Source organism: Harmonia axyridis, chromosome 1, assembly GCF_914767665.1.
Source record: "Harmonia axyridis chromosome 1, icHarAxyr1.1, whole genome shotgun sequence".
NCBI lineage: Eukaryota > Metazoa > Arthropoda > Insecta > Coleoptera > Coccinellidae > Harmonia > Harmonia axyridis.
In genome coordinates this window covers 36648203-36671287 of record NC_059501.1, presented here as the reverse complement: position 1 = coordinate 36671287, position 23085 = coordinate 36648203, and the positions used below count along the sequence as shown (strand labels likewise).

General features: G+C 35.4%; 1 protein-coding gene across 4 annotated transcripts in view; it reads left to right on the top strand.

The window, feature by feature from the left end:
* The window catches only part of LOC123682927 (sodium channel protein 60E-like), a 194106-nt gene that overhangs the window by 71266 nt on the left and 99755 nt on the right, over window positions 1–23085 (top strand). For all 4 annotated transcript variants that reach the window (XM_045621781.1, XM_045621762.1, XM_045621771.1 and 1 more), the window contains exons 9-10: window positions 5409–5579; window positions 18236–18429. In XM_045621781.1, coding sequence (XP_045477737.1) covers window positions 5409–5579; window positions 18236–18429 — 365 coding nt within the window. The remainder of the gene's footprint in view (window positions 1–5408; window positions 5580–18235; window positions 18430–23085) is intronic.

The following is a 23085-nucleotide window of genomic DNA, read 5'->3' as shown; positions in this document are numbered from 1 at the left end:
TCTCTAACAGAAAAAAATCCATCCTATATGTGCATTAAAATCTTCAACAGTTTGCCAAATGATCTTAAAATAATACAAAATTACAGACTTTTCAAATCAAAAACCAAGACATTTTTAATAAATCTTGAACCGTATAATTTAGGGGATTATTTCATGTAGTTGTAAATTACTTAAGGACACTGTTTCATTTCATGTTTTTCCTAGTGTAAAATTTAATTTGAAATAAAGAATGTATCTATCTATCTATCTATCTATCTATCTCAACTGGATTCCGAGTTATATGCGTTTATTAGATTTCACATTGATCCAATAAGTGTTAATTTCTTTTGTATTGTTATTTTCTCTTTGTCGTTCGTAGATCGATATATCAATGAATCAGTTCAATCCATAAATGTCAAAATAAACAATTATTGCCTAACAGGTGTTTTGTTCCGAGGTTTCTCTATAAATAATGGCTCAAGAAAGATATACACATATAACGCATATAACTCGGAATCCAGTTGAGATAGGTATAGGGACGTGAATAGAAAAAATGTAGAGTAGGTTGTACTGATTCCAAGAATTGAAAAATATACTACGTGTCTAATTTGAAAAAATAGACTTTTTTACAATTTTGTAACTTGGCAAATGATGATTTTTTTTGGTCCGTCCTGTATTATTGACAACCATAATTCAAAAGCAGTGAAACAGATCAGATCAATATCTAACGATTTGCAAAATTTCTGACTTAAATCTCAAATATTGAGCGAACTAGAGTCATTTTCGTAATACGCCAATTTGATCTAAAATTTCGAAAAATAATTAATAACTCAAAAACCGTTGAAGATAGGGATGGAAAAGTAAGAATGAATAGATTTAATATTTTATGGAGTATCATAAAAAAAATAGAAATACCGGATGTCCTATTCAAAATAACAAAGTTGTTGCCAAATTGTCGTACATCCGGCAACACTGGAAATGTGAAATTATTTTAAAAATGTACCTTACATGGCCAAATATCTATCCACAAAATTTTAAATCTTTACCATCAATAGTTTCCATAATAATCTAATAGGCCACGCACCTTGGGACACCCGATATACATGTCCCAAATAGCTCGTCTTCCGTCTTTTGACAATCACCAGCATTTCTCTGTCTGAATTCATTCTTCTCTGCTGTTTGCTAATATAACGGTAAGTGGTGACGTCTGCATATCGTGAATGTTTGACGAATCTTCCGTTCAGTCTAATCACTTACTGGATGTTTTGCAATGCTCTCCGGATTATTCTTTCCGAATACATATTCGAAAGAGGAGAGAGAATGCATTTCTGTCTGTACTAAACGTTCAGAAAATCTTCAAAATGATCAACATATCATATCATAAATTTCCTCTCAAGCCAATAATATTCACATGAAAAGTATTTCAAAATTAGGTTGAAAGAAACAATGTAACCAGCAATTATGTTTCCAATTTGATTATAGAATCATTATTTACATAGGTACCGAAGTTAGAAGTTACGTTGAACGGAAAAATACTTACGTAGTCTCATGTGAACGTTGGAATCTAGATTCAATATTGCTTCAATAAATCGATTGTCCTTATTTATTGAGTATTTACGTTGGTCATGATGTCATTTAAATTATATTTTATGTGAATACTATGTATGTTAGTTAAAGAAAAAACGTTTATTATCGCATGATCCGCATTGAAGTCACAACCCTTGCGTCCTCAAGATCACATTACCTTAGAATCCACGCTAACGTTTATATGCAACCCAATACTGTCTTACACTTTTTCTCATAAGAACTGGGCGGAGCATCTGAATCCTATTTTTATTGCTGAGGTTCGATATAAATTTCAAATTAGAATGATGCCACTCTGATCTAAACCTTGCTAATGAAGTAAAATTGATCAGTTTTTAATGGCCTATTCGGTCGAAAGCTTTCTCGTAATCTATAAAGCATGAGTGAATCACTTACGATTGTTTTCTGCATTTCTGTAGAAGCACATTAACCTCGAAGAGTGATTCTCGGATTCCAAAACTCAAACTAAACCGAATATTCCCCAAACACATATCAATCACACCTTAGATACACTGATCAACAATTGCTAGGGATCACTTATGAACTTCTCTTCATTTGTATTTTTTTCAAGTTATCTCGTGAATATCTGTACATTATATGTTCTCTAAGGAAAAAGTAAGATGTTTTGAGTTGATTATATCAAAGTCTTCCTCACTTCATCGGCTCTTGTTCACAAAATCGATTATTATCTGTAGGCTGTTACAGGTGGAGTGAAAAGCAATGTGGTATTTGTTATTAAATCTGTTTTTTTCTCTCGTTCAAACACATAAGGTGACAATAATTGAAGAAATGAGAACAATATCAGCTTATCAGTCATGCCGAAAAGACGTTTGGCTCCTGTGCAACTGGACCAAATCATACGGTGGATACAGGAGGGTTTGTCCCAGCGAGAAGTGTCCCGGCGGTTGAATGTTTCGCAAAGTGTCGTGAGTCGGGCTTGGAATAGGTTCATCCAAAACAACTCAGTAGCTTATGTTCATGAGGAAGGTCGGCAGCGCAGTACAACAGCTGCCCAAGATCGTCTTTTGATCCTTAATGCTAGGAGAAATTCCACTTACCCGGCGTCGCGGCTCAATAGATCACAGAGTTGCAACAGGAGTTCTAATTTCGAACCAGACTGTAAGATGACGACTACATGTTCGTGGTTTGAGAGCACGTAGCAGGGTACAACATCCCCGTTTGAATAGGGAACACCGGGTTCATCGACGGCAATGGGCTGAGGAGCACCGCAATTGGACACTTGAAGATTGGAGCCTATGTTTATTTACGGATGAGTCTAGATTTCGTTTGGTCAACTCCGATGGACGTATTCTTGCTTGGAGGGAAAGAGGTCGAAGGTATGCAGAACAGTTTATGGTACCCACAACAGCTTTTGGCCGGGTTCTATATGTGTATGGGAAGGCATTTGTTTGAACCAACGCACAGAGTTGGTTGTTCTGCAGAACATCACCATAACCAGCCAGAGATATCACGATATGATTATTGAACCCATAATTGTTCCGTTTGCGGCTGCCGTGGGCGATCAATTGTTGAGCAGTGTATATTCTTTCACTCTTATGTAGATATGATCCTCAACACGATCTTCAGTGCATAGTACAGCAAGCTTACCAATCGATATTGTGAAGATCTGTTTGTTCCGCTTTTCTTGAGTATCGAAGAGATAAATCTTGATTCACTTGTCTCGATACTAGTTCCATTCTGTTATCATCAAAAAGTTTCTCTAAATACTTGGTCCAAATGGCTTTGTGGCGACAAAAAGCAATCTGACATAATATCTGTGTCTAGCCGAAATTGCCGTCACAATACTTAATATACCTATAAATGTACCTGTATTAGTGTAACAATGGTCTTTCGTGGTTTTTGTGTATACAACTTTTTCGTTCATAGGATTCTCAGAAAGATACAATATAGTTTATCCTTCCCCTATCATAATTAATATGCAGGCACCATGATACCATTGCGCAGGCATAGAACTTAGAGAATAAGAAAAGAAAGAAGAAATTCACGGTGTACAATATGATTTTATGTTTCTAACTCAAGTATAAGACTGGGAAAAGGAGAGTTCAGTGGAGTAAGTTGAGTTAGTAGAGTGTTCAAGGATGTTTCCAAGTGCTGTATCACAATAAAGTTCTGGTTTGTCGTCCATCAGTGTTTTAATAATCCCCACGAAAAGGCGATACCACAAAGTAGTGACCCCCACGAGATGACGGAAAGCGCAGAGGCAACTCACTGCCACGCTCAACGTCACGGCTACTGACGTGTTCATCGGACAGTAGCACCGATGGCACGCTGAGCCTTGCGTTTCCGCCTTCACAGCTCACATTCACTCTCTCCCCCTTATTACACCTGCGAACCCCTCCACTGGTAGGTCGTCGTCACCTGGGGGGGGGTTGTATGTAGTGACTCTGTCTGCTCGCAGATGATGCTATGACTGATCCGTGTCACAGTACTCCGGCCCTGGCGGATTGAAATGGGGTCGTCGCATTTCAACAGAGTTACTTCTCCAAAGTGGTGTGAGAAGGTGTGTCTTGGGCAAGGATCGCTGGATAGCCCACCAGCAATCTCGGGACGAAACACCAAACCCCTAGGAGAGGACGCACCTCGTAACTTGGCTCAAGAACAACTCGCCAAAGCTTCAATTTCTTCTTGATTTATTGTTTGTTTCTTGTAGTCAGAGGACAAATGTTTGTTGATGGTTTTTCTTTCTGGGTCCGGCTATTTGCTTAATTTTTATGTATTTTGAAATTATCATGTTTTTCTTATAGTTCCTCAAGTTTTGGCAGCGTTCTTACCAATTCTATTTTGCGTCTCGTATATATTTTGCATTCCCTTCATGAATATTCTTGTATTCATCGGTGTTTTTGATCTTGTTTTCTCTTCTTTAATCTTTCAATGAGATTAACTCTTCAATCATCAGTTTTGCCTCTCAATCAATCTCTACAATTATGTAATTAGCAGTTTCTCCTTAAACATTATTTCGACTTTACCACTCGAAACTATTCTAATTTTAAATAATTATACACTACACACTAATTATACATTTTGGATATCTCAAAAAGTCTGAAACAAAATCGAATCAGTACACACACCAGGGATTCTATGCATCTTACATCTGACACCCAAATCAAAGACTTTATTCTGCCTTTTCAGATATATTTAGTCATCGACTGCCATTCAAACCAATTATTTCAATTATGAAAAATACTCTTCAGAGCAATTAAGAACTTTTTGTTATTTACAAATTACAAGAGAATAATAACCTCGAAACTGTCAAGGCTAAATTTTGTTGACCAATAACAAGTGGCTAGCGGTCCGTATATACCCGCAGTTGAAAATCGAATAATGAGGCTCAAATATATACATATAACTTATCAAATCGACGAACTGAGAAATACGTAGTAATAAATGGTGTTTCGACGGTAACGATGTTTGAGCTCTATCAAAAAGATGGGAAAAAGTAGCTAACAATGGGCAATATTTTGAATGATTCATTTGTAACTATTTTTTCTAAATGTTGCAAGTTGCGTTTTCATCGAAAAAACAGTTTATTTAAGTCTCAAGTGTACCAAGCAAATTTCATGTCGCGGGCCAGACGGGATTCAAATGACCACGAAATATTCATCAGTGTGCGGTTCAAAATCATGTCCGAAAATTTTAGACATTCGGGCTCCTTAATACAAGCTCGGAAAATGAAAAGAACCTGAAGTCATTTTAACTGAATTTCATTCATCTCAATATTAACGTATTCCACCAAAAGCATTATTATTTGCAATTTACCAAATTACCCTCCATTTCCTCTTCAATCCATTATTGTACTCCAGTTATAGGATGCTTTGCTGTTTCAGGTTTTCACTTCGATTTTTACGTTCGAATGCACCTTGAAGCTCATGGCGTTAAGTAAGGAGTTTTTTCATTGCGGGTGGAACATTTTCGACCTAATCATCGTTTCTGCCAGTCTGCTGGATCTGATTTTCGAACTAGTAGATGGTCTTTCAGTTCTTAGGGGACTTCGATTGGTGAGTGAATTATTTCAATTTTGAATTTCATGCATGTTGATAAATGATGATAGAAGACTTTTCAACGAGATACATGAATGGGTAAACTAATATTACATAATGATGAATTTGTATTTCTGTAATAATATTGGCTAATCTAAGAGAACATCAAAAGGATAAATAGTTATTTCGGTAAATGGTTTTGGAATTGTTGAATAGTGCAGGGACGTGATGATAACTTCAATGCGAAAAATCTTACAGATCAAACTTATATTGAGCAGGATTCTTCATCAATTTCCACCTTCACGCTCTTACCTTTTTCTGTGGAATCGATTAATTTACTCCGTTCAAACTACCAGAACAGAATTAATGGAAGGTCAGAAAGAAGGATTTCTTAAGAATTAGGTCCTTGAATCTGAGTCTTATAGTAGTTATTTTTAATTTTCTATTCTCAAAGAACTGAAAGCTCAATCGTCGATATTGGGGCCAAAGTTCTCTCCAGATGCTGTCTATTCGGTTATATAATTTTCACGCTTGTTCACAATGCAGTAGGTATACCTAGAGGGTAAATATTGAGAGATTCTGCAGAAAATTCATCTCGTCAGCATTTCATCTTGACGCAGTAATTCGACCCTAACAAAATAATTAAGCCAGGAAACCTGGTAAAATTTACGCACTGTTACGCTACAATCAACCAGCTCTCATATGCATATCAAAAGTATATCTTAGCAGCTCACTTTATGTTTTCCCTATGTGAAAACTATTCGACGAAACTCTGACGCTCATTTTTCATCGTAGGTGTAGTTATTCTAGCAAACAAAACTCATCTTCAGCATATTTCAATTTATCGAAAAACTAATTAAATTTGTTATTGTCGAGCGTGTGCAAGACGAAAAGATTAACCTTTCGACTCTGTTCAATAAAAAAATATCTACTTAGCCCAACTAATTGAAAAAGTAATTATTATCGAAGACAGACTAATTGCTTCAAGCAGATCTTCAACTTCTCACTATAAAATCAAACAGCAATAATTTGCGACGAATTTTCAACTTCTAATATGATCGCTTCCTCTGCACTAGCTATTGAAAATAAATAACGGATTTACATCCAAATAGACAGACGCATGTTGATTCAACGTTGTATCGTTGAAATTCACATTACTGGTTGAATTTTCAACGTTGTCATTTGGTTTCAGAATCTAACGTGTTTCAGATGCATGTAGATAAAATTATATTCAACTTTTTTTTCCAGCTGTTAGTTCTGAAACTAGTTCTCTAATGACTATAATACGTTATTTTGTATGTGTTATTAAAATGATGATATTTCAACATTGCATTGAATTAATTCAATAACCACCTATCTATAGAACACTTTTTCTAATAACTATATCATCACGTTTCCATTAAACTTTGATATAAACATATCATTCATACTCTCTGTCGTTTATTTCTCTAACATACAAATTTGTGTTCAACATTTTATCATCGCTCACGTTTTTTTGACTCGAATGGTTGTTAGTGATAATGGAATATCCGTTTTAAATCGATTATGAAACTACGATCTAATAATCATGTCACTATATCACCTTGATATATGCGCTATTATCCTTACTTATTTGTACATTATTGAATAACGTTGTTTCACATTCCCTCGAAAGTTTTCAAAAAATTTTCCATTTACGAGAAAACCCGGAGTTCAAATGAAAAAAAAATTGTCTGAAATTATATTTCAACCATTTAATTTCAAAAACCCATTTTTTTTTTTTAAAAACGGATTTTCCTTGTTAACTTTCCCTGCCTATGTTCGATTGTTTTTTCGATAACATATTTGGATAGCCCGTGAAAAATATTATCATATTGATGGTTCACTCTTTAATTTTGCTCAAAGAATGAATCTCAAAATCCAGTGATCCACTCACGTGAACCAACTTATACAAAATTTAATTTCTGTTTTTCTATTTTGAGAAATCGGTAAATACAAGAATGATATTTCTTTATATCCATCTGTGGTGTCCAAACATTTACACATTTACCTCAGCGGTTGTTTACCATATCATATATTCATTTGTAATGGCTCTTTGCTAGTCCATCAAAGTCACCCATAACACCCTGAAACTATCAGTTCACGCAAGAATACTCAGGCCAAGCAGAGTCGTGTGTGATTAGGACATGGATGGGTGACCGCTTATGAACAGTGATCTCAGGATTGAAAAACACAATCTCCTCAAAAATTATCTTGGGTCGAGTGCAACGACTATAGATGTTGTCTCGTAACTTAGGTTGAAGAGTGAGGGTAAAGCGTCTATTCATTGACGGTTGCCTCGTTACTTTCAACCAATCAGCATCAACCATATGTAACATCACCTGGTATCCTCAATCAAGTTCAAAGTTACGAGACAAATAGTCCAATCTATAGACCTTGGGTCGGGTGTACGTCTCGCCAAACATTGTTTCTGGAATATTCAGAATGTAGCAGAAATATAACTAGAATAATTCATACGTGTCTATGTTCTGTTATTAAAAATTCTCAAATATAAATAATTGTTTATATGATATATTCAAGTGTTCGATCAAAATTCTTGTTGATATCTTATTGAAAACGCATTCGTACGTTTAAAAACGAAGTTCAATATTGATATGATACTCGTACTTCGAGCAAATGAACGTTATTTTCAAAGACATTTTGACTGATAATGAACGATTGGTTACCAAAAAATGTCACCAAGTTATATCAACTTACCTGTGTCCATTGGGATCTTACATTATGATTATTATGATCTTCCGACTTTTGCCTATACGCGTAGGATTTCTCCTCGCCGTCGGCTTCTCACTCCTCGCTAAGAGGAACATTCACTCAATCCCAGATATTTAAAATATCAGAAGGGCAGAGCTCGGTCGTGTCCGGTCGTTGTGGTCCCCCTGGTTCTCGTCGAACTTCTGGTCCTCTCACACGTGATCCTTGGACCTGTCCTTCGCTTCCTAGGAATTTTCTCACCGTCCTTGCAGTACCTAAAAGAACAGCTTTTTGCATTATATTTATTATTATGATTATTATCGACTTTTGCCTATACGCGTAGGATTTTTCCTCGCCGTCGGCTTCTCACTCCTCGCTAAGAGGAACATTCACTCAATCCCAGATATTTAAAATATCAGAAGGGCAGAGCTCGGTCGTGTCCGGTCCTTGTGGTCCCCCTGGTTCTCGTCGAACTTCTGGTCCTCTTACACGCGATCCTTGGACCTGTCCTTCGCTTCCTAGGAATTTTCTCACCGTCCTTGCAGTACCTAAAAGAACAGCTTTTTGCATTATATTACATATATACTCACTAAGTCCTAGTTGCTTGATATTTCTCTTGAGATTTTTGGGTACTATTCCTGTTGTTGAGATGATAATTGGAATAGTTCTCGTTGATATCATTCCCCACTGGCGCTTTATCTGAAATTCGAGGTCCCTATATTTTGAAATTTTTTCGACCTCTTTTTGACGCATGTTGTTGTTATTAGGTATTGCTACGTCGATGAGTATTGCTGCCTTTTGTTGTTTATCAACTAGCAATATATCTGGCCTGTTGTGAGGGACTGTTTTATCAGTCAAAACTGTACGATCCCAGTACAGTTTATAGCGTTCGTTTTCCAGGATGGTTTCCGGTCGGTACTTGTAGTATGGCACTTTTTCAGAATTAATTAGTGTTAATTTAGTTGCCATTTCTTGGTGTAGTATCTTTCCTACTGCATCGTGTCTCTCTTTATATTCATTTCCTGCAAACATTTGACATCCTCCCGTGATATGTTGGATTGTCTCGTTCGTTGGACAACCATAACGGCATCGATCGTCAGTAATAGTTCGATCCTTTATGATATGTTTGCAGTAATTTTTTGTTGAGATCACTTGATCTTGGATGGCTAAAAGAAATCCTTCCGTTTCTGGATACATCGCACCTGATGTGAGCCAATAGTTCGACGCTTCAATGTCGACATGATCCTGGTTCACCTCGTTGAAATGTCGTCCATGTAGGGGCTTTTCTCTCCATCTTTGCAGTTTTTCTTGGATTGTCTGGTGGTTGTATGACAATTGCTCCTTATGCTGTTGTAAATGTGTTGATTCGTCTGCTTCACACAGTACTTTGTAGATCTCTGACGTGCCTGATTTGTCTTTGAAGTATGTTCGTAGGCATTCAATTTGACCATGGGCAAGTTCCATGATGTCTAGCAGACCTCTGCCTCCTTTATTCCTCGGCAGTGTCGTCCTCTCAATGCTACTTTTCGGATGGTGCTTGTGTGCTTTCGTCATCAAGGTTCTCATTTTGCGTTGCAGGTTTTCCATATCTGTTTTGGTCCATGGAATGATACCGAAAGAGTATGTAAGAATTGAACATGCATATGTATTGATAGCTCTCGTCATGTTCTTGCTGTTGAGGTTTGTTTTCAAAATTTTGTTGATTCTCCTAATGAACTCAGTTGTTAAGTCTTCCTTCATTCTTTGATGGTTTATTCGTCGGTTTTGTTTCATTCCTAGGTATTTATAAAGATCGTCCGATTTCATTGCTTCTATCTCCTGTCCATTGGAGAGAGCTATCGGTTCATCTTGGATTTTTCCACGCACTACGCTAATAGTACGACACTTGTCCAATCCGAATTTCATCCCCACGTCTTCCGAAAAATTTTCCACCAGTTTGACCATAATTTGCAAGTGGTTTTTGTTGCCTGTTATAAGTTTGAGGTCATCCATGTATAGCAAATGATTGAGTGCAATATTATTTCTGTTTCCTTTCACATTGAAACCTTTTTCAGTAGCATTCAGTTGTTTAGAAAGGGGGTTCAGCGCCAAGCAGAACCATAAGGGACTCAACGAATCTCCTTGGAAAATTCCCCTTTTTATTGGAATATCTTTAGTAATTATGTTCGCTGTAGAGAGTTCGATATTCGTTCTCCAGTTGCACATTGCATACTTCAGAAAGTTTATTGTAATTGGATCGATCTTGTATATTTCCAAAATTTTTGTCAGCCACCCATGTGGAATAGAGTCGAAGGCCTTCTTATAGTCAAAATATGTCATAAAAAGATTTCTGTGTTTTTTGAAGGCTTGGTTGCATATGATGGAATCTATTATCAGCAGTTCCTTCGATCCTAGTGCATTCTTGGAACATCCTTTCTGCTGTGCTGTCATTATATTATTTGTCTCGCAATGTTTGTAGATACGAGATGCTATACATGATGTGATGATTTTATATATTGTTGGTAGACATGTAATTGGTCTGTATTTTGATGGATCCGCTGTGTGTTGCATATCCTTCGGTAAGAGGTAAGTGGTCCCTGTTGTTAAAAATTTGGGCATTTCCGTTGGATTACTTATAACATCATTTATGGTTTCAACTAGCCTGCCGTGTATACACCAAAATTTTTTCAACCAAAAGTTGTGGATTCCATCTGGGCCGGGTGATTTCCAATTGTGTGTGTTTTTCAATATTTCATGGAATTCTTCAATAGAAACTGCGTTATGCGGCATTTGTTCCATTGTCTCACAGGATTTCTCTTCATTTCTTATCCAATCAGCCTGGGAGTTGTAGGGGGTTGGTGTAGCCAGTTGATCTGTCCAAAAATTCTCAATATCCTCGACGGTTGGATAACTTCCTGTTGTTGCTGACATATTATTGTTTAACATTCTATAGAATTTTCTTTCGGAATTTTCAAAAATCATATTATCCTGTTTTCTTCTATAGCTCTCATTGTATCTTCTGAGTCTTTCGGAGTACACACTAAGTTTTTGTTTCAGTGTGTCTAAAATTTGTTGAGCATTTTCATTGTTTGGATCATACGTTGTATGTTGCCGGTGACGATCCATTATTATATTCACCATTTTTTGTAATCTTCTAGACGGCGAACCTTTTGCAAATTGGGTGAGCCTCCCAATTTCTTGGCGGATGCTATGAACTTTGTCTTCTAGCCTTTTTTGCCAATGTGGTTTATTTTGTTGTTTTTCTCTGGCTGGTTGCTGACTTTTAGGTTTTGGCTTCACACCTAGCACTGTTGCTATTGAAAATGCTGCACAGTATATGATGAGGTGTAATGATTCGAGATCATGGTAGTCAGAAAGATACTTGGGTATAATCTCCTTGTTGGTCATGACCAGAAGATGAGATAGTTTCTTAGATGTCCTCAATCTTGGCAGAATCGGTCGTCTCAATGGATCTGTGCCCTCAAAATCTATAACGCATCTATTCATTGTGGCAAATAATCGCTCCAGTAGTTCTCTTTGGTCTTCTTCTGGATTTACGACGGGTGCAGCATATATATTCCGTCGTTGAGCATCACTTATTGCTAACACATCTGCGTTGTTTTGTTCCTCAGAGTTCATTTGTGCATTGATGTTGTGTTGGTTTTCAGCACAATCGTAGTTTTCTTCAATTGTCGTTTCGTTGTTAGTGAGGTTCCTATTCTGTAGCCTCAGTTGGACTTCATTTTTTATGGTGTTAAGTCTCTCATCGGGTACAAGTTTATTTCTCAATATGACCCGGTATTGGTCGGCTACTCTTTGCTCAGAAACTTGAAGTTCGGGATAGTTTCTGTGGAATTCTGCAAATAATTTTTGACGGTAGCCTATTTTATCCTCTTCCATATTAGTCACTTCATAATATATGCGCATGATCGTTTCATTTATCGAACTTGTCCATTTCATGCGTCTTCTTGGTAGACCTGCTTGGGTGAGTGCTGGTTGGGGATCCTGCGCAGCACCTTCAGCGGTCGGAGAAACTCGTGTTATTCTTCTCCTAGAATGTTGAGATTGTGGAGGCGTAGCATTTTGTTCGACAGACGCCCGTCTCCTTAGCACTCTGTCACCGACGTCCCGCATACTGTCATGTCCAGCGCCGGCTCCAGACACGCCCTGACGAACCTCAGGCAGCGGCTCTATATTCCTATTCCTTAAATTCACCATCATTCATGGGTTCCTCCGTGTCGTGGGGGAGACGGCCTTTGATCGCTTTTTACGATCCGCAGAGCTACGGTGGGAGAATTCTTGAGCTGCTTTCCACACGGCTTCGTCCGTTACCCTGGACAGGGACCCTTCGACAGGTTTCAGCTTCCCGGGTCAGAGAGCTCCTGGAATCTGCGGTGGGCAGGAGTCGATTCAACTCTCCTGATAGGTGAATCGCTAGAGATTCACCTACCGCTACCCATTATTATTATTATTATTATTATTATTATTATTATGCAAATTAGTTCTTCTCGGCTGATAGAGGAAATAACAATCAGTAGAATATTACAATTTACGAGTCTTCCTAAAAATTTTCACAAAATTTAGATATTTGCCTTTTATGTAATGATTTCTTGTGGATGTTTTTTACGAATATTCTCAACAGTGTTTTGTATGGATACCATATCATCATACATTTTTTCATTTGCAAATTCGAAATATTGAAATACTCGAATGTAGATTATCGTTCGAAGAAATTATGTGAAAACTAAACATAAAATCTGTAATAGAAGAAATATCTCTAATTTTGTCATGAAGTATGAGCAGTCACGTTGAAGTATTTCCTCTAAACATAGAAAATTTGTTTGTAAGCCGAAAAATAATTAGGCAATTATTCAACAAGATAATACGAAGATTTGATAAGTCTGATACAGACTAATTGATTAGCGAATAAAAATTCCAAATGAAAAATATTTCTTTCCTAGTGAAGTTTTAATTATGGAGAAGTTCAATTCCAATTTCAATTATTGGCTCAAAATCGTAGAGAATAAACAAATCAGTCATTAAGCTCAAAATGCATTTCTTGACATTTTTTAGACCCCTCCTTCAGATAAATATCCGTGGTAATTTGAAAGAAATGAATCCGATATCCAAGATACATTTTGTGGATTATAGGGTTATTACATGAAAAAATTTCCCATAAGAAAAGCTAAATAGATAAGTGTTTGTTACCCCATTTTATCAATGGATTTTGTAGGAATATTCAGTCATCAAGAGGGTACCGAAACTTGAAATGTAAAAAGTAGGCTTATGAGTGGCCAGGCGCGGATCTAGGCCTGACTTTTGTTGGGGGGATCTTTTAGACATCTTTTGTTTCAGTTCCCAAAAACAACATTTGAGTAATTGCAGAGAGTGTGTGTTATGAATTTTATTTCTTACTTTATCCACACACTTTCGAACTCCTCGATCTTTCTCCACATTCACCCTGTACAGCAGGTCAATTAATTTTGGTGACAGTTACGTGAGACACTGACTAACGTCCCCGATTATTTTGGATTAATCACCTCAACTCTTGATATAACCTTGAAGGGTACCTACTATTATCTTCTCTCCAAATTCATCATCGTTATAGTTTGTTGATGAGTGATCGCCTTTCTTATTAACAAGCAACCTTTGACAGTTCTGAACATTGATGCCCGTACATCCCAATAATTTAACAGACGGATGAGTTGAGGACGTTGAGGTATACATTAGATTCGTATTTATCGGTCTATTTCGATTTATATTACATTAGAGCAGATTACATATCAACTAGCTATTTTTCATGAATCAGTTTTTAAGCTCTTTTGAAGAAAAGCGCTTAAAAACGGTTCAATGGAACTGAGATCTTCAAAATCTGTAATTGTCGAATTTCAAGCTTGCTGCAGTCTCAAATGATAAGACGAATCCGTCCTTGAATTTAAATCAGGTTGCGATGATCTCCCCGGTCTCGACTGAAATGTTCAGTTACATAATTCGAATAAGTAAACATTATTGAAGAGATTATTCTTTCTGCCATATATGTTGAATGTTCGACAAAAGAGGAAAAATAATACGAGATCACTGGGGTACTATAATTGTCTTTAAAAACTTCGTTTCCTCAACAAAATTGTTCAAATAAAATGATGAAAGACATTGTGTTGAAAGTAGGTACCCTAATTTTTTCTTTCATGACATTCCATATTCCAAATTAATTGTATTCCATAATTATTGAATTCCGTAGGCGAATATTTTTCAAACTAAATGAGAGATAAGTTCAGACTTCCACCTTATGTTCAGAAGACAAAAAATTTAAATTTAATTCCAAACAATAGTGAACGATTTCTTAGCTCCAAAGGATTTCAAAAGAATTTGCCTAGATACGAGGGCGGTTTGATAAGTCCGTGACTTTTTGAATAAAACAAATTTTTTTCGACAAAAAACATTTTATTTTTCTACATAATCCCTTTTTAGCTCGATACATTTAGTGCAGCGTTTTTCTAATTTTTTTATTCCCTTCAAATAATAGGTTTCCTCGAGGCTCTCAAAATAGGCGTTTGTATCGGTAATGACTTCTTCATTCGACTCAAAGCCGTACCGCCCAGCCATTTCTTGAGGTTTGGAAACAGAAAATAGTCGCGGAGGCTAAAACTAGAGAATAAGCTAGATGAGGTAGCAGTTCATAGCGCACTTCGTGGATTTTGGCCATCGTGATTAGAAAAGTGTGCACACGTGAATTGTCTTGATGAAACAGCACTTTTTTCTTCCCCAAATGCGGCCGTTTTAGCTTCAAATCAACTTCGAATCTGTTCAAAAGCTTTGAATAATATTCGCCGTTGATCGTTTTACCTTTCTCGAGGTAATCAATGTGAATGACACCGCGTGCATCCCAAAAAACTGTGGCCATGACCTTGTTGGCTGACCGACTCTGTTCTGCCTTCTTTGGTCCACGTTCACCCCCTGCAACCCACTGTTTCGATTTCTTTGGTTCTCTGGAGTGTTGTGATGGATCCATGTTTCGTCCACAGTAACAAAACGGCGCAAAAACTCCTTCGGATTACGGCTGAACATCGCTAAACACTCTCTTGAAGTGGTCACACGATTGCGCTAATGGTCGATTGTGAGCAATCGCGGCACCCATCTCGCGGAGAGTTTTTTCATGTCCAAATATTTGTGTATAATATGATGTACCCGTTCTGTTGAGGTACATACAGCATTAGCCAAATGACTCACTTTCATTCTCCGATCGTCCAATATAATTTCATGGATTTTATCTACGATTTCCGGGGTGATCACTTCTTTTGGGAGACCTGAACGTTCGGCGTCACTAGTGCTAGTACGCCCACAACGGAACTCTGTAAACAATTTTTTTACCATTCAAATTGATGGTGCCGAGTCCCCGTAATATTTATAAAGCCTTTCCTTATAGTTTCAGTGATCGATTTTTTACGTAAAAAGTAATGCTTAATTAGCACACGGAATTAACTTTTTTCCATTTTCTAAAAATTCACGAGGTGGTCTGCTTTGAACGGCTATAAAACAGCAACTGCACGTCGTAACTTTCTGAAAATTAGAATGTTGCCCACTGATAGATCACAGATGACGGAAACTTTATTGCATTGTAAGTAACTGCTCAGATAATTCAAAAAGTCACGGACTTATCAAACCGCCCTCGTAAGATGATCAACATGACAGCAAGTTTCAAAAGAATTTCTTAGATTTGCCGATAAAGTCGACGATCTCCTCAGAAATTATTAAGTAGCGTTTAAAACAGAAGACTGATGATGCGGTATTTTATCAAAAAGATACCAACCTTTAACTCAATCATTTTTGAAATTGGGGGACACTCTACCCGTACATCTTGATTAATTTCAGAATAAGTTTTTCAAACAAATTAATAAAATCGAATCAAAAATTTGCTAATCAAGAAAGGTAAGAACCTTAGATTAATTAAATTTCATTGAATATTATTCTTCTTGCATATCTGAATATAAATATTTTTATCGATAACCGATGATATTTACATTGCCTGTGAATTTGTGCGGAGCATAATGATTTGGCCGTAGAACGGTTGGGTTTATCACCCAAGTACTGCCGTAAGAGATACGTGAAGTGGCTTTATGCCCGCCACTCACGAGGCGTTTTTTCGAGCGTTTGGAAGCATACGTCGAAGAGATTCCAGTCGGGCAGTAAAGTTCATTCTCTGATTTACAGTCATGCGGTCGTGTCCCGAGCTGCCCGACTATAAAATTATCCAAACGCTCGAACATGGTAGCATCGTGAGTGGCCGCCTTTATACAAGATATAGGATAGAAGTTCCACCCATACGCCATCAAATCTCGGCAGGAAATATTAGGTTCAAACATTGAGCAGTGTTTTTCGAAATATCTTTTACTGAAGGAGACTACTGAAAGAAAATCAGAATGTGGGAATGAATGGTGTAAAAATAATTGTGTTACTTTTTTCACATCACATATCAAATAACACTAAATTTATCATCATTCATTTTTGGAAGAGTAGAGGCTCTTTTCGAATTTGTTTAGTTGCTCTAAATATATAATTAGGAAGTGGTATATACTTGTTCGTTTTCAAATTAATATTTATGTCATAAATGATCAATGTGTGGAAAAAGGAAAGGTAGATGAATTTTTCTTATGACGTCATTCATTTCGCCACAGTGACGTAATTTTGTTTTCAAATGGCTGCCTCAAATTTTTTTGTTGCTTTGTCAAACAGTGCAATTCACCAATTTTTTTTTGGGAATAATAACATATTGACTGTTTGACATAGATAAAAATGCAAGTTTTTTTTTTTTTGAAAAAAACAAAAGTAATTTCATTATTTTTATTTCAACAATAATATTACATATTCAATAATAACCTATAACATTCATGATATATATTATACATATCGAAAAAAACACGAGGAAAAAAAAGTATTCTTCCAAAATATATTTCTCTCAGCGCATAGATTAGCTGACATGCATTTTTATTAATTGCTGGCAATTTTCAGTCTAAGAACTACATATTTACTTGATATTTTATTTTTTGTACTATGGCAATCTTGTTCGATTGAAGAAACAATTTCAAACATTTTATTAATGAGGAATGATTTCAAATTAATTTTCTGTGAACTTACTGATTCAAAGTATTTTCTAAACAGTTTCATATCTACACAAAAATAGAAGATTTGTTTCTGACAGAAAAATAATGTGTTCGATCGGTAGCATTTTATACGCCTAAACTTTTTGAACTTAGCTCCTTATGCCTGAAATTGAAGTTTGATGCTTTTTACAATATTCCCTGCAATGTTATAGGATGAATTAATTTCTCTGAAATTTAGTTCACAACTCAATGATTTCTCATCGGGAATCCTCACAGGGTTATACCTATATCATTTTTGGACTCAAGAATTTTTTAAAAATTTCCGAATATTCTCTATCATCCTCATCATAATTTTAGGACATTTCAAGTATCGCGATACACTGATCAGTTTTTTAGTTATGTTTAACTTGTACTGTAATACTAGAATAAAAATTTTTTAGTAATCTTGTCGAAATCTTGCAGTGAGTACAAATTCATAACTATGGTCTTCAAATGAGAAATCTAGAATTTGTAGGATGGGTTCACTTGAGATGATAATTCCTTTTCGAGAGGGCAACGAAATGTTTTTAATACCTACTTCAAGGTCATTATTGATAATTTCCACAAATTCTAATGAAAAAAATGTTGTTGAACTGTTGTTAAATTGCTTCATTAGTGATTTGAAAAATGCCATATTCATTTGTTTGGTACGAAACTTCACAAACAATAGAGCTAACTTTTTTTATTTCCATATACTTACTATAGTTCATTAACTGTTACTCAGTAATAAATTGGATCAAATTGCATCAATATGAATTGAATAAATGTTGAATCCAGAAGTAGGTACCTAATATATATCTAAACAACAAAGTGTAATTTTGATTTCAGTTGAGAGTGTTGAAGCTTGCACAATCGTGGATAACCATGAAGGTTCTACTCAGTATAATCATCAGTACCATTGGCGCTCTCGGAAACCTGACTTTGGTACTCCTGATCATCATTTATATTTTCGCTGTTATCGGAATGCAACTCTTTTCGAGGGACTATTTGGCTGAAAAATTTCATCCTGATCCTGTACCCAGGTGAGTGCTCATTTAATTATTTCTAAAATGCAATTAATAACGATTTTATAAGAAATAACAATCCAACAGTAGGTAAAAAAGATACTGAATGGAATAATTTTGTAATATTCTCTAATAATAATGTAATACTCATGAATTCTATCAGGTGATCGATATTAGTAATGAAATAACAAATATTATTATTGAGAAATTGAATAACACTTACAAACATAATAGATGCTGAAGACAGAACACTTTCGAAATTTCACATTCAATTGAATATTGTGATGTTCCAAACTCATAGTCAAGTGAGGTGATTTCAGAATTTCTTTGAGCTAGTTTTTATAGTTTGATAAAAAATTGATATATTATGTTATACCTATAATGTTTCCGAAAAAAAAAGCGTTTTTACATTTGTTACCGAAATTTGTAAGGTTTACATTTAAAAATATATAAATTTGTATTATAACTTCAAGACTAATCGCACTGGAAAATTAATCACTATGAAAAAAGGACCTGTAGAATGTGTTTGTTTATTACCAGTAATAAAGAAGTTATGTGAACTTTATTTCATTTCACGCTATTTTCTAATTTTCTCTTATAGCTTGAAAACAGTTGAACTTATAAGGTTGCTGTTTCCATCAATTCAGCTCTTTCAAAATTTGAGCCCTAAAATGTGCTATTCATTTTTCTTTAGCTCAAAGGGATTCTGAGATGCACTTGCTAGACTACAAATTTGGAAACCCAATATATATGCAAACTAAATTTTAACTCAAAACGAACAAAAAACTCCATCGAAATTGCTAAAATTTTGATTCTTTATTGATTCTTCATCAGGGCTGCAAAAATTAATGAAATTGATGACACCTCTTTAAAATAACGAAAACAACCTCAATCAGGTTCAACAAAACATTCGTACATCACAGCAATTTCAACATTTCAATATTTTTGAAAATAAAAATCACACTATACAAAGAATGAAAAACTAACTATATGCAGGATGAAAGCTGCCCTAGAAGTCAAAATCATAAAAAAAACGATAAAATAATCGATATTCCTTATATCCTCAAGTTTTTCCTGAGATCTCATATGAATTTCCTCATTTCATAAGGATCGAATTGATAAGAAAGGGAATTATTTATCGGTTAGAAAGTCGCTCAGGAATCAATCTGAAACTAACAGGGCGAATTCAATCAGAAACATTATTAATATGTTTCTCTTGAAACCGATCAAATCATGTATCTAAGACAATCAAGCATTACCAATTTATCATTTTATCTCATCTCGGACATAAAGAAAAACCACTTTCTTGTCGATAAACCAAATTTTTTTATGAATTTCTTGAGAAATATCATGCAAAAAGTTTAAGCACTTTATGGCTTTCCTATCAAAAGTTATAAGCTTCGCAAATACGGGACTTCATTGTGAACCGCTCTGTATAATTTTTATGGCACGATCAGCACGAATTTTGCAAGAAATTAGATGTTATCATTTTATATCTAAACAAAATCTCAACATAATCGATTATGTTATCAACGTGATTTTCAATTTTTTTTCGATATTCTTCCTCTATTTTCTTTGGGTTATTTCATATATATAAATGCAATATTTCAACTCTATTTATATCCATTATTTTGGCAACTCACCTTGAAAATATCAAGTTTCTCCAAATGATCTTATTAAAAAAATCTCGATCTGCATGATGTTTTCGCAAAATTTGCCGGCAAAATTTGATTTCGTTGAGGTAATATTTTCGCAAACAATTGCCATTGTTCACTAAGTAATGCAACATCGAATATTTCTCAACAGGATTGACAAACTTGATTTTGTCAGAAACGTACCCATGTGGATAAAAACAGCCATATCTTTTTTCTTTGAATAACAAATGACTTGTGTGATACCTTTTTGAAATCACTATAAAATAGACAATTTATTGGTGCAATGTGCATCAGTAGCTCGGTACAATTTTGGTTCCACTAAGATGCGATGGGCTAAACTTCATGAACAAAATAATCCACTACCAAAATTTCCAATGAAAATATTTCTCATAGTCCTCCATTAAAATGTTAGGAGGATGTTTTTGAAATAAACGTTAAAATCATTGTTCAGCAATATTTTACTGAAAAAATTAACCAAAAAGGTGTAAAATTGTACCAACCGTAAGGACAAAACTATTGAACGGGGCAAAAATTCATTATTTTCTAAAAAAAAAAAATATCTCGAAAACGGTAATACTTTTATAATGGGAATTTTATGGGTGGGTTATCCTTTGATCTATATTCTCCCTCGGTTTGACGTGATCTTTACGAGACATCCTGTAGAAGTGAGTTATCTTTTTTACGGCCTGCCAGTACCGGACGATCATAATGGAATTCGACCACGGTTCATCATAATATGTGAATTGAACCTTATCATTCGAGATAATTCTGGAATAAAATCCGTAAATAATATAAATCGCGACGAAATTATATAGCCTTCTCTTTTGGGAACGCACTCAAAAAAAGAGCTAGAAAATATCTGAACACCATTTAAGAAACCTAACAAACATATTTTATTCGGAATTTTACAAACCTCGGAAACATTCAAATGAAGAACACTTCTGGGAAGATGAGAAACATTCGTAATCTTGTCTGACGACAGTAATCTTCCGGTGATGAGAATTGGTTTGATAATGGAGGAGCAGATGGGTGTCATTTGCAGAAATTGCGCGTGATGATAGAATAAATGTTCAACACGTGAAAGACACCCTGTTTGTCGCCCTTGTCAATGACAAGACGTCTTGTTGAAAAAAAAACAGGTTCGCGTTAATTCCAGACAATAAAATGCAGAAATTCTTGGATCATTGACCTTGAGATGAAACGAACGATTATGATGTTGTCAGGATATTGAAAAAGGATCAAGATTGGAAGAATATCGATGACATTTATTTCAAAATTCAGTTTACATTAGAATTGAATTTTTACAAAAACTGGCTGAATTTCGTAAACCTTTGCAATTTAATAAACACGTGATATATTTTGATTATCAATTAAAGGAAGTATTAATTGACTTTTAGAATAATCAGTAATAAACAGGAATTTCAAGATTAAAATAATCGGAAATATGGCTCATTTTTGGAGCGCGTTGATTCACGCGAAAAAAAAGTATAAGATTCACGTTTATAAATAATGTAAAGGGTGGTCCATTTGAAATTTGCATTTTTGATACGGTTTATTTAAAAAACTCATGAATATTTTTCAAAGCTATAAGTGAACTTTGTAAAACTTCATATCGAGGTCTTTATGCAAAATTATGTTCGGAGAAATGCGTGAAATGTCAATGATTGATCACGAAAACGAGTTGATGTTGATGGATGTTCATGAACAACATAAATTGGTTAATCAAGTCTCATGTATTTTGTTTTATCCTAAATGGAGCTCAAATACCTTTGTGGCAAACTGATGTTTAGAGATAATTATCAAAGTGTTAATTAAGGAAATATTATCACTTCTTCTCTACCTCGGTTTTCGAAGGCCTTTTACAGAAGATCCCTTATGTTTAATTCTCTAATTTCTGCGACTGTGTTAATCGAAATTTGACAAATCTTTCATCATCATCAAAGTGGAAGTATTGCACATCTATTACTGTTGAATACAGAGATATGAAATACGTAGTGCGACTTCTATTCATTTCTGTTAGCTCTTCGACCCTAAAAAACATTTATGGTCAAATGCTACAGGAGTCAATTCATTCATTTATTCATTTTCAAAGCACTATACTTTGGATAGCGTAAACCCCCGCTGAGGACCAAAATATTGTTGGGCTCAGCAGTAATGCAATGTACAGTCGCCGCCAAATAAGTTGGCAAGAACTTGGTTGCGCACAAAACTGAAGGAGGAGCTAATGACTGACTATGAGTACCTAATAACCCGAAGCGTTCCATTCAGTAGAGTACATATAAAGCCAGTTTAATTTCATACTATTGTACTACCTATATATCTTATTTTCTCAAATAAAAGTACCTGTTATAATTGTAAACTTTTTCTGTCTTGTCTTATAATGAATGGCTCTACTCTCAATGTCAAATATTATCCTCCGATATTTTTTTTCGTTATCTCGAATAATTCGTTGCCGATTCAATTTATTTACCACGCCACTGAGTTGAGCAGTCTCGAAATCGGCAACACCCCAGAACCACTGCCGTGATAGTGCGAAGGAGATAGCATTATTTCTCTCTGCGCCTTAGATTTGCCATCTTATTTGGCGGCGACTGTACCTTTGATCGAGTTATATAGATAAATAATTCAATCGTTAACAGTAGAGTGGAATGAAAATGCAGAAAATGTGTCTTCTCTGTGGACACTTTCTATCATGTACTGGATTGAATTGCAATAAAATTTATTTATTTATTCCTGGGGTCACGGAGTCTAGGATTAACCTATATCATCCCACAGAGACCTATACAGTCAATAAAAACAATTTTCAATGTTGAAACATCAAAATTCACTATTTAATTTCACAAACTACAATAATATTTTCAACAGTAATATAAAATTTTAAGCTCCAAAATAGGACGCAAGGAAATGTAGTCGTCTCGTCGTAACAACCATTATGGAACTGAAAGTCAATAATTATTAAATTTTTCTTCTTTTTTTATCTTCGTTAAATTGTAAACTATTGCAATTAATGCAATTTTTT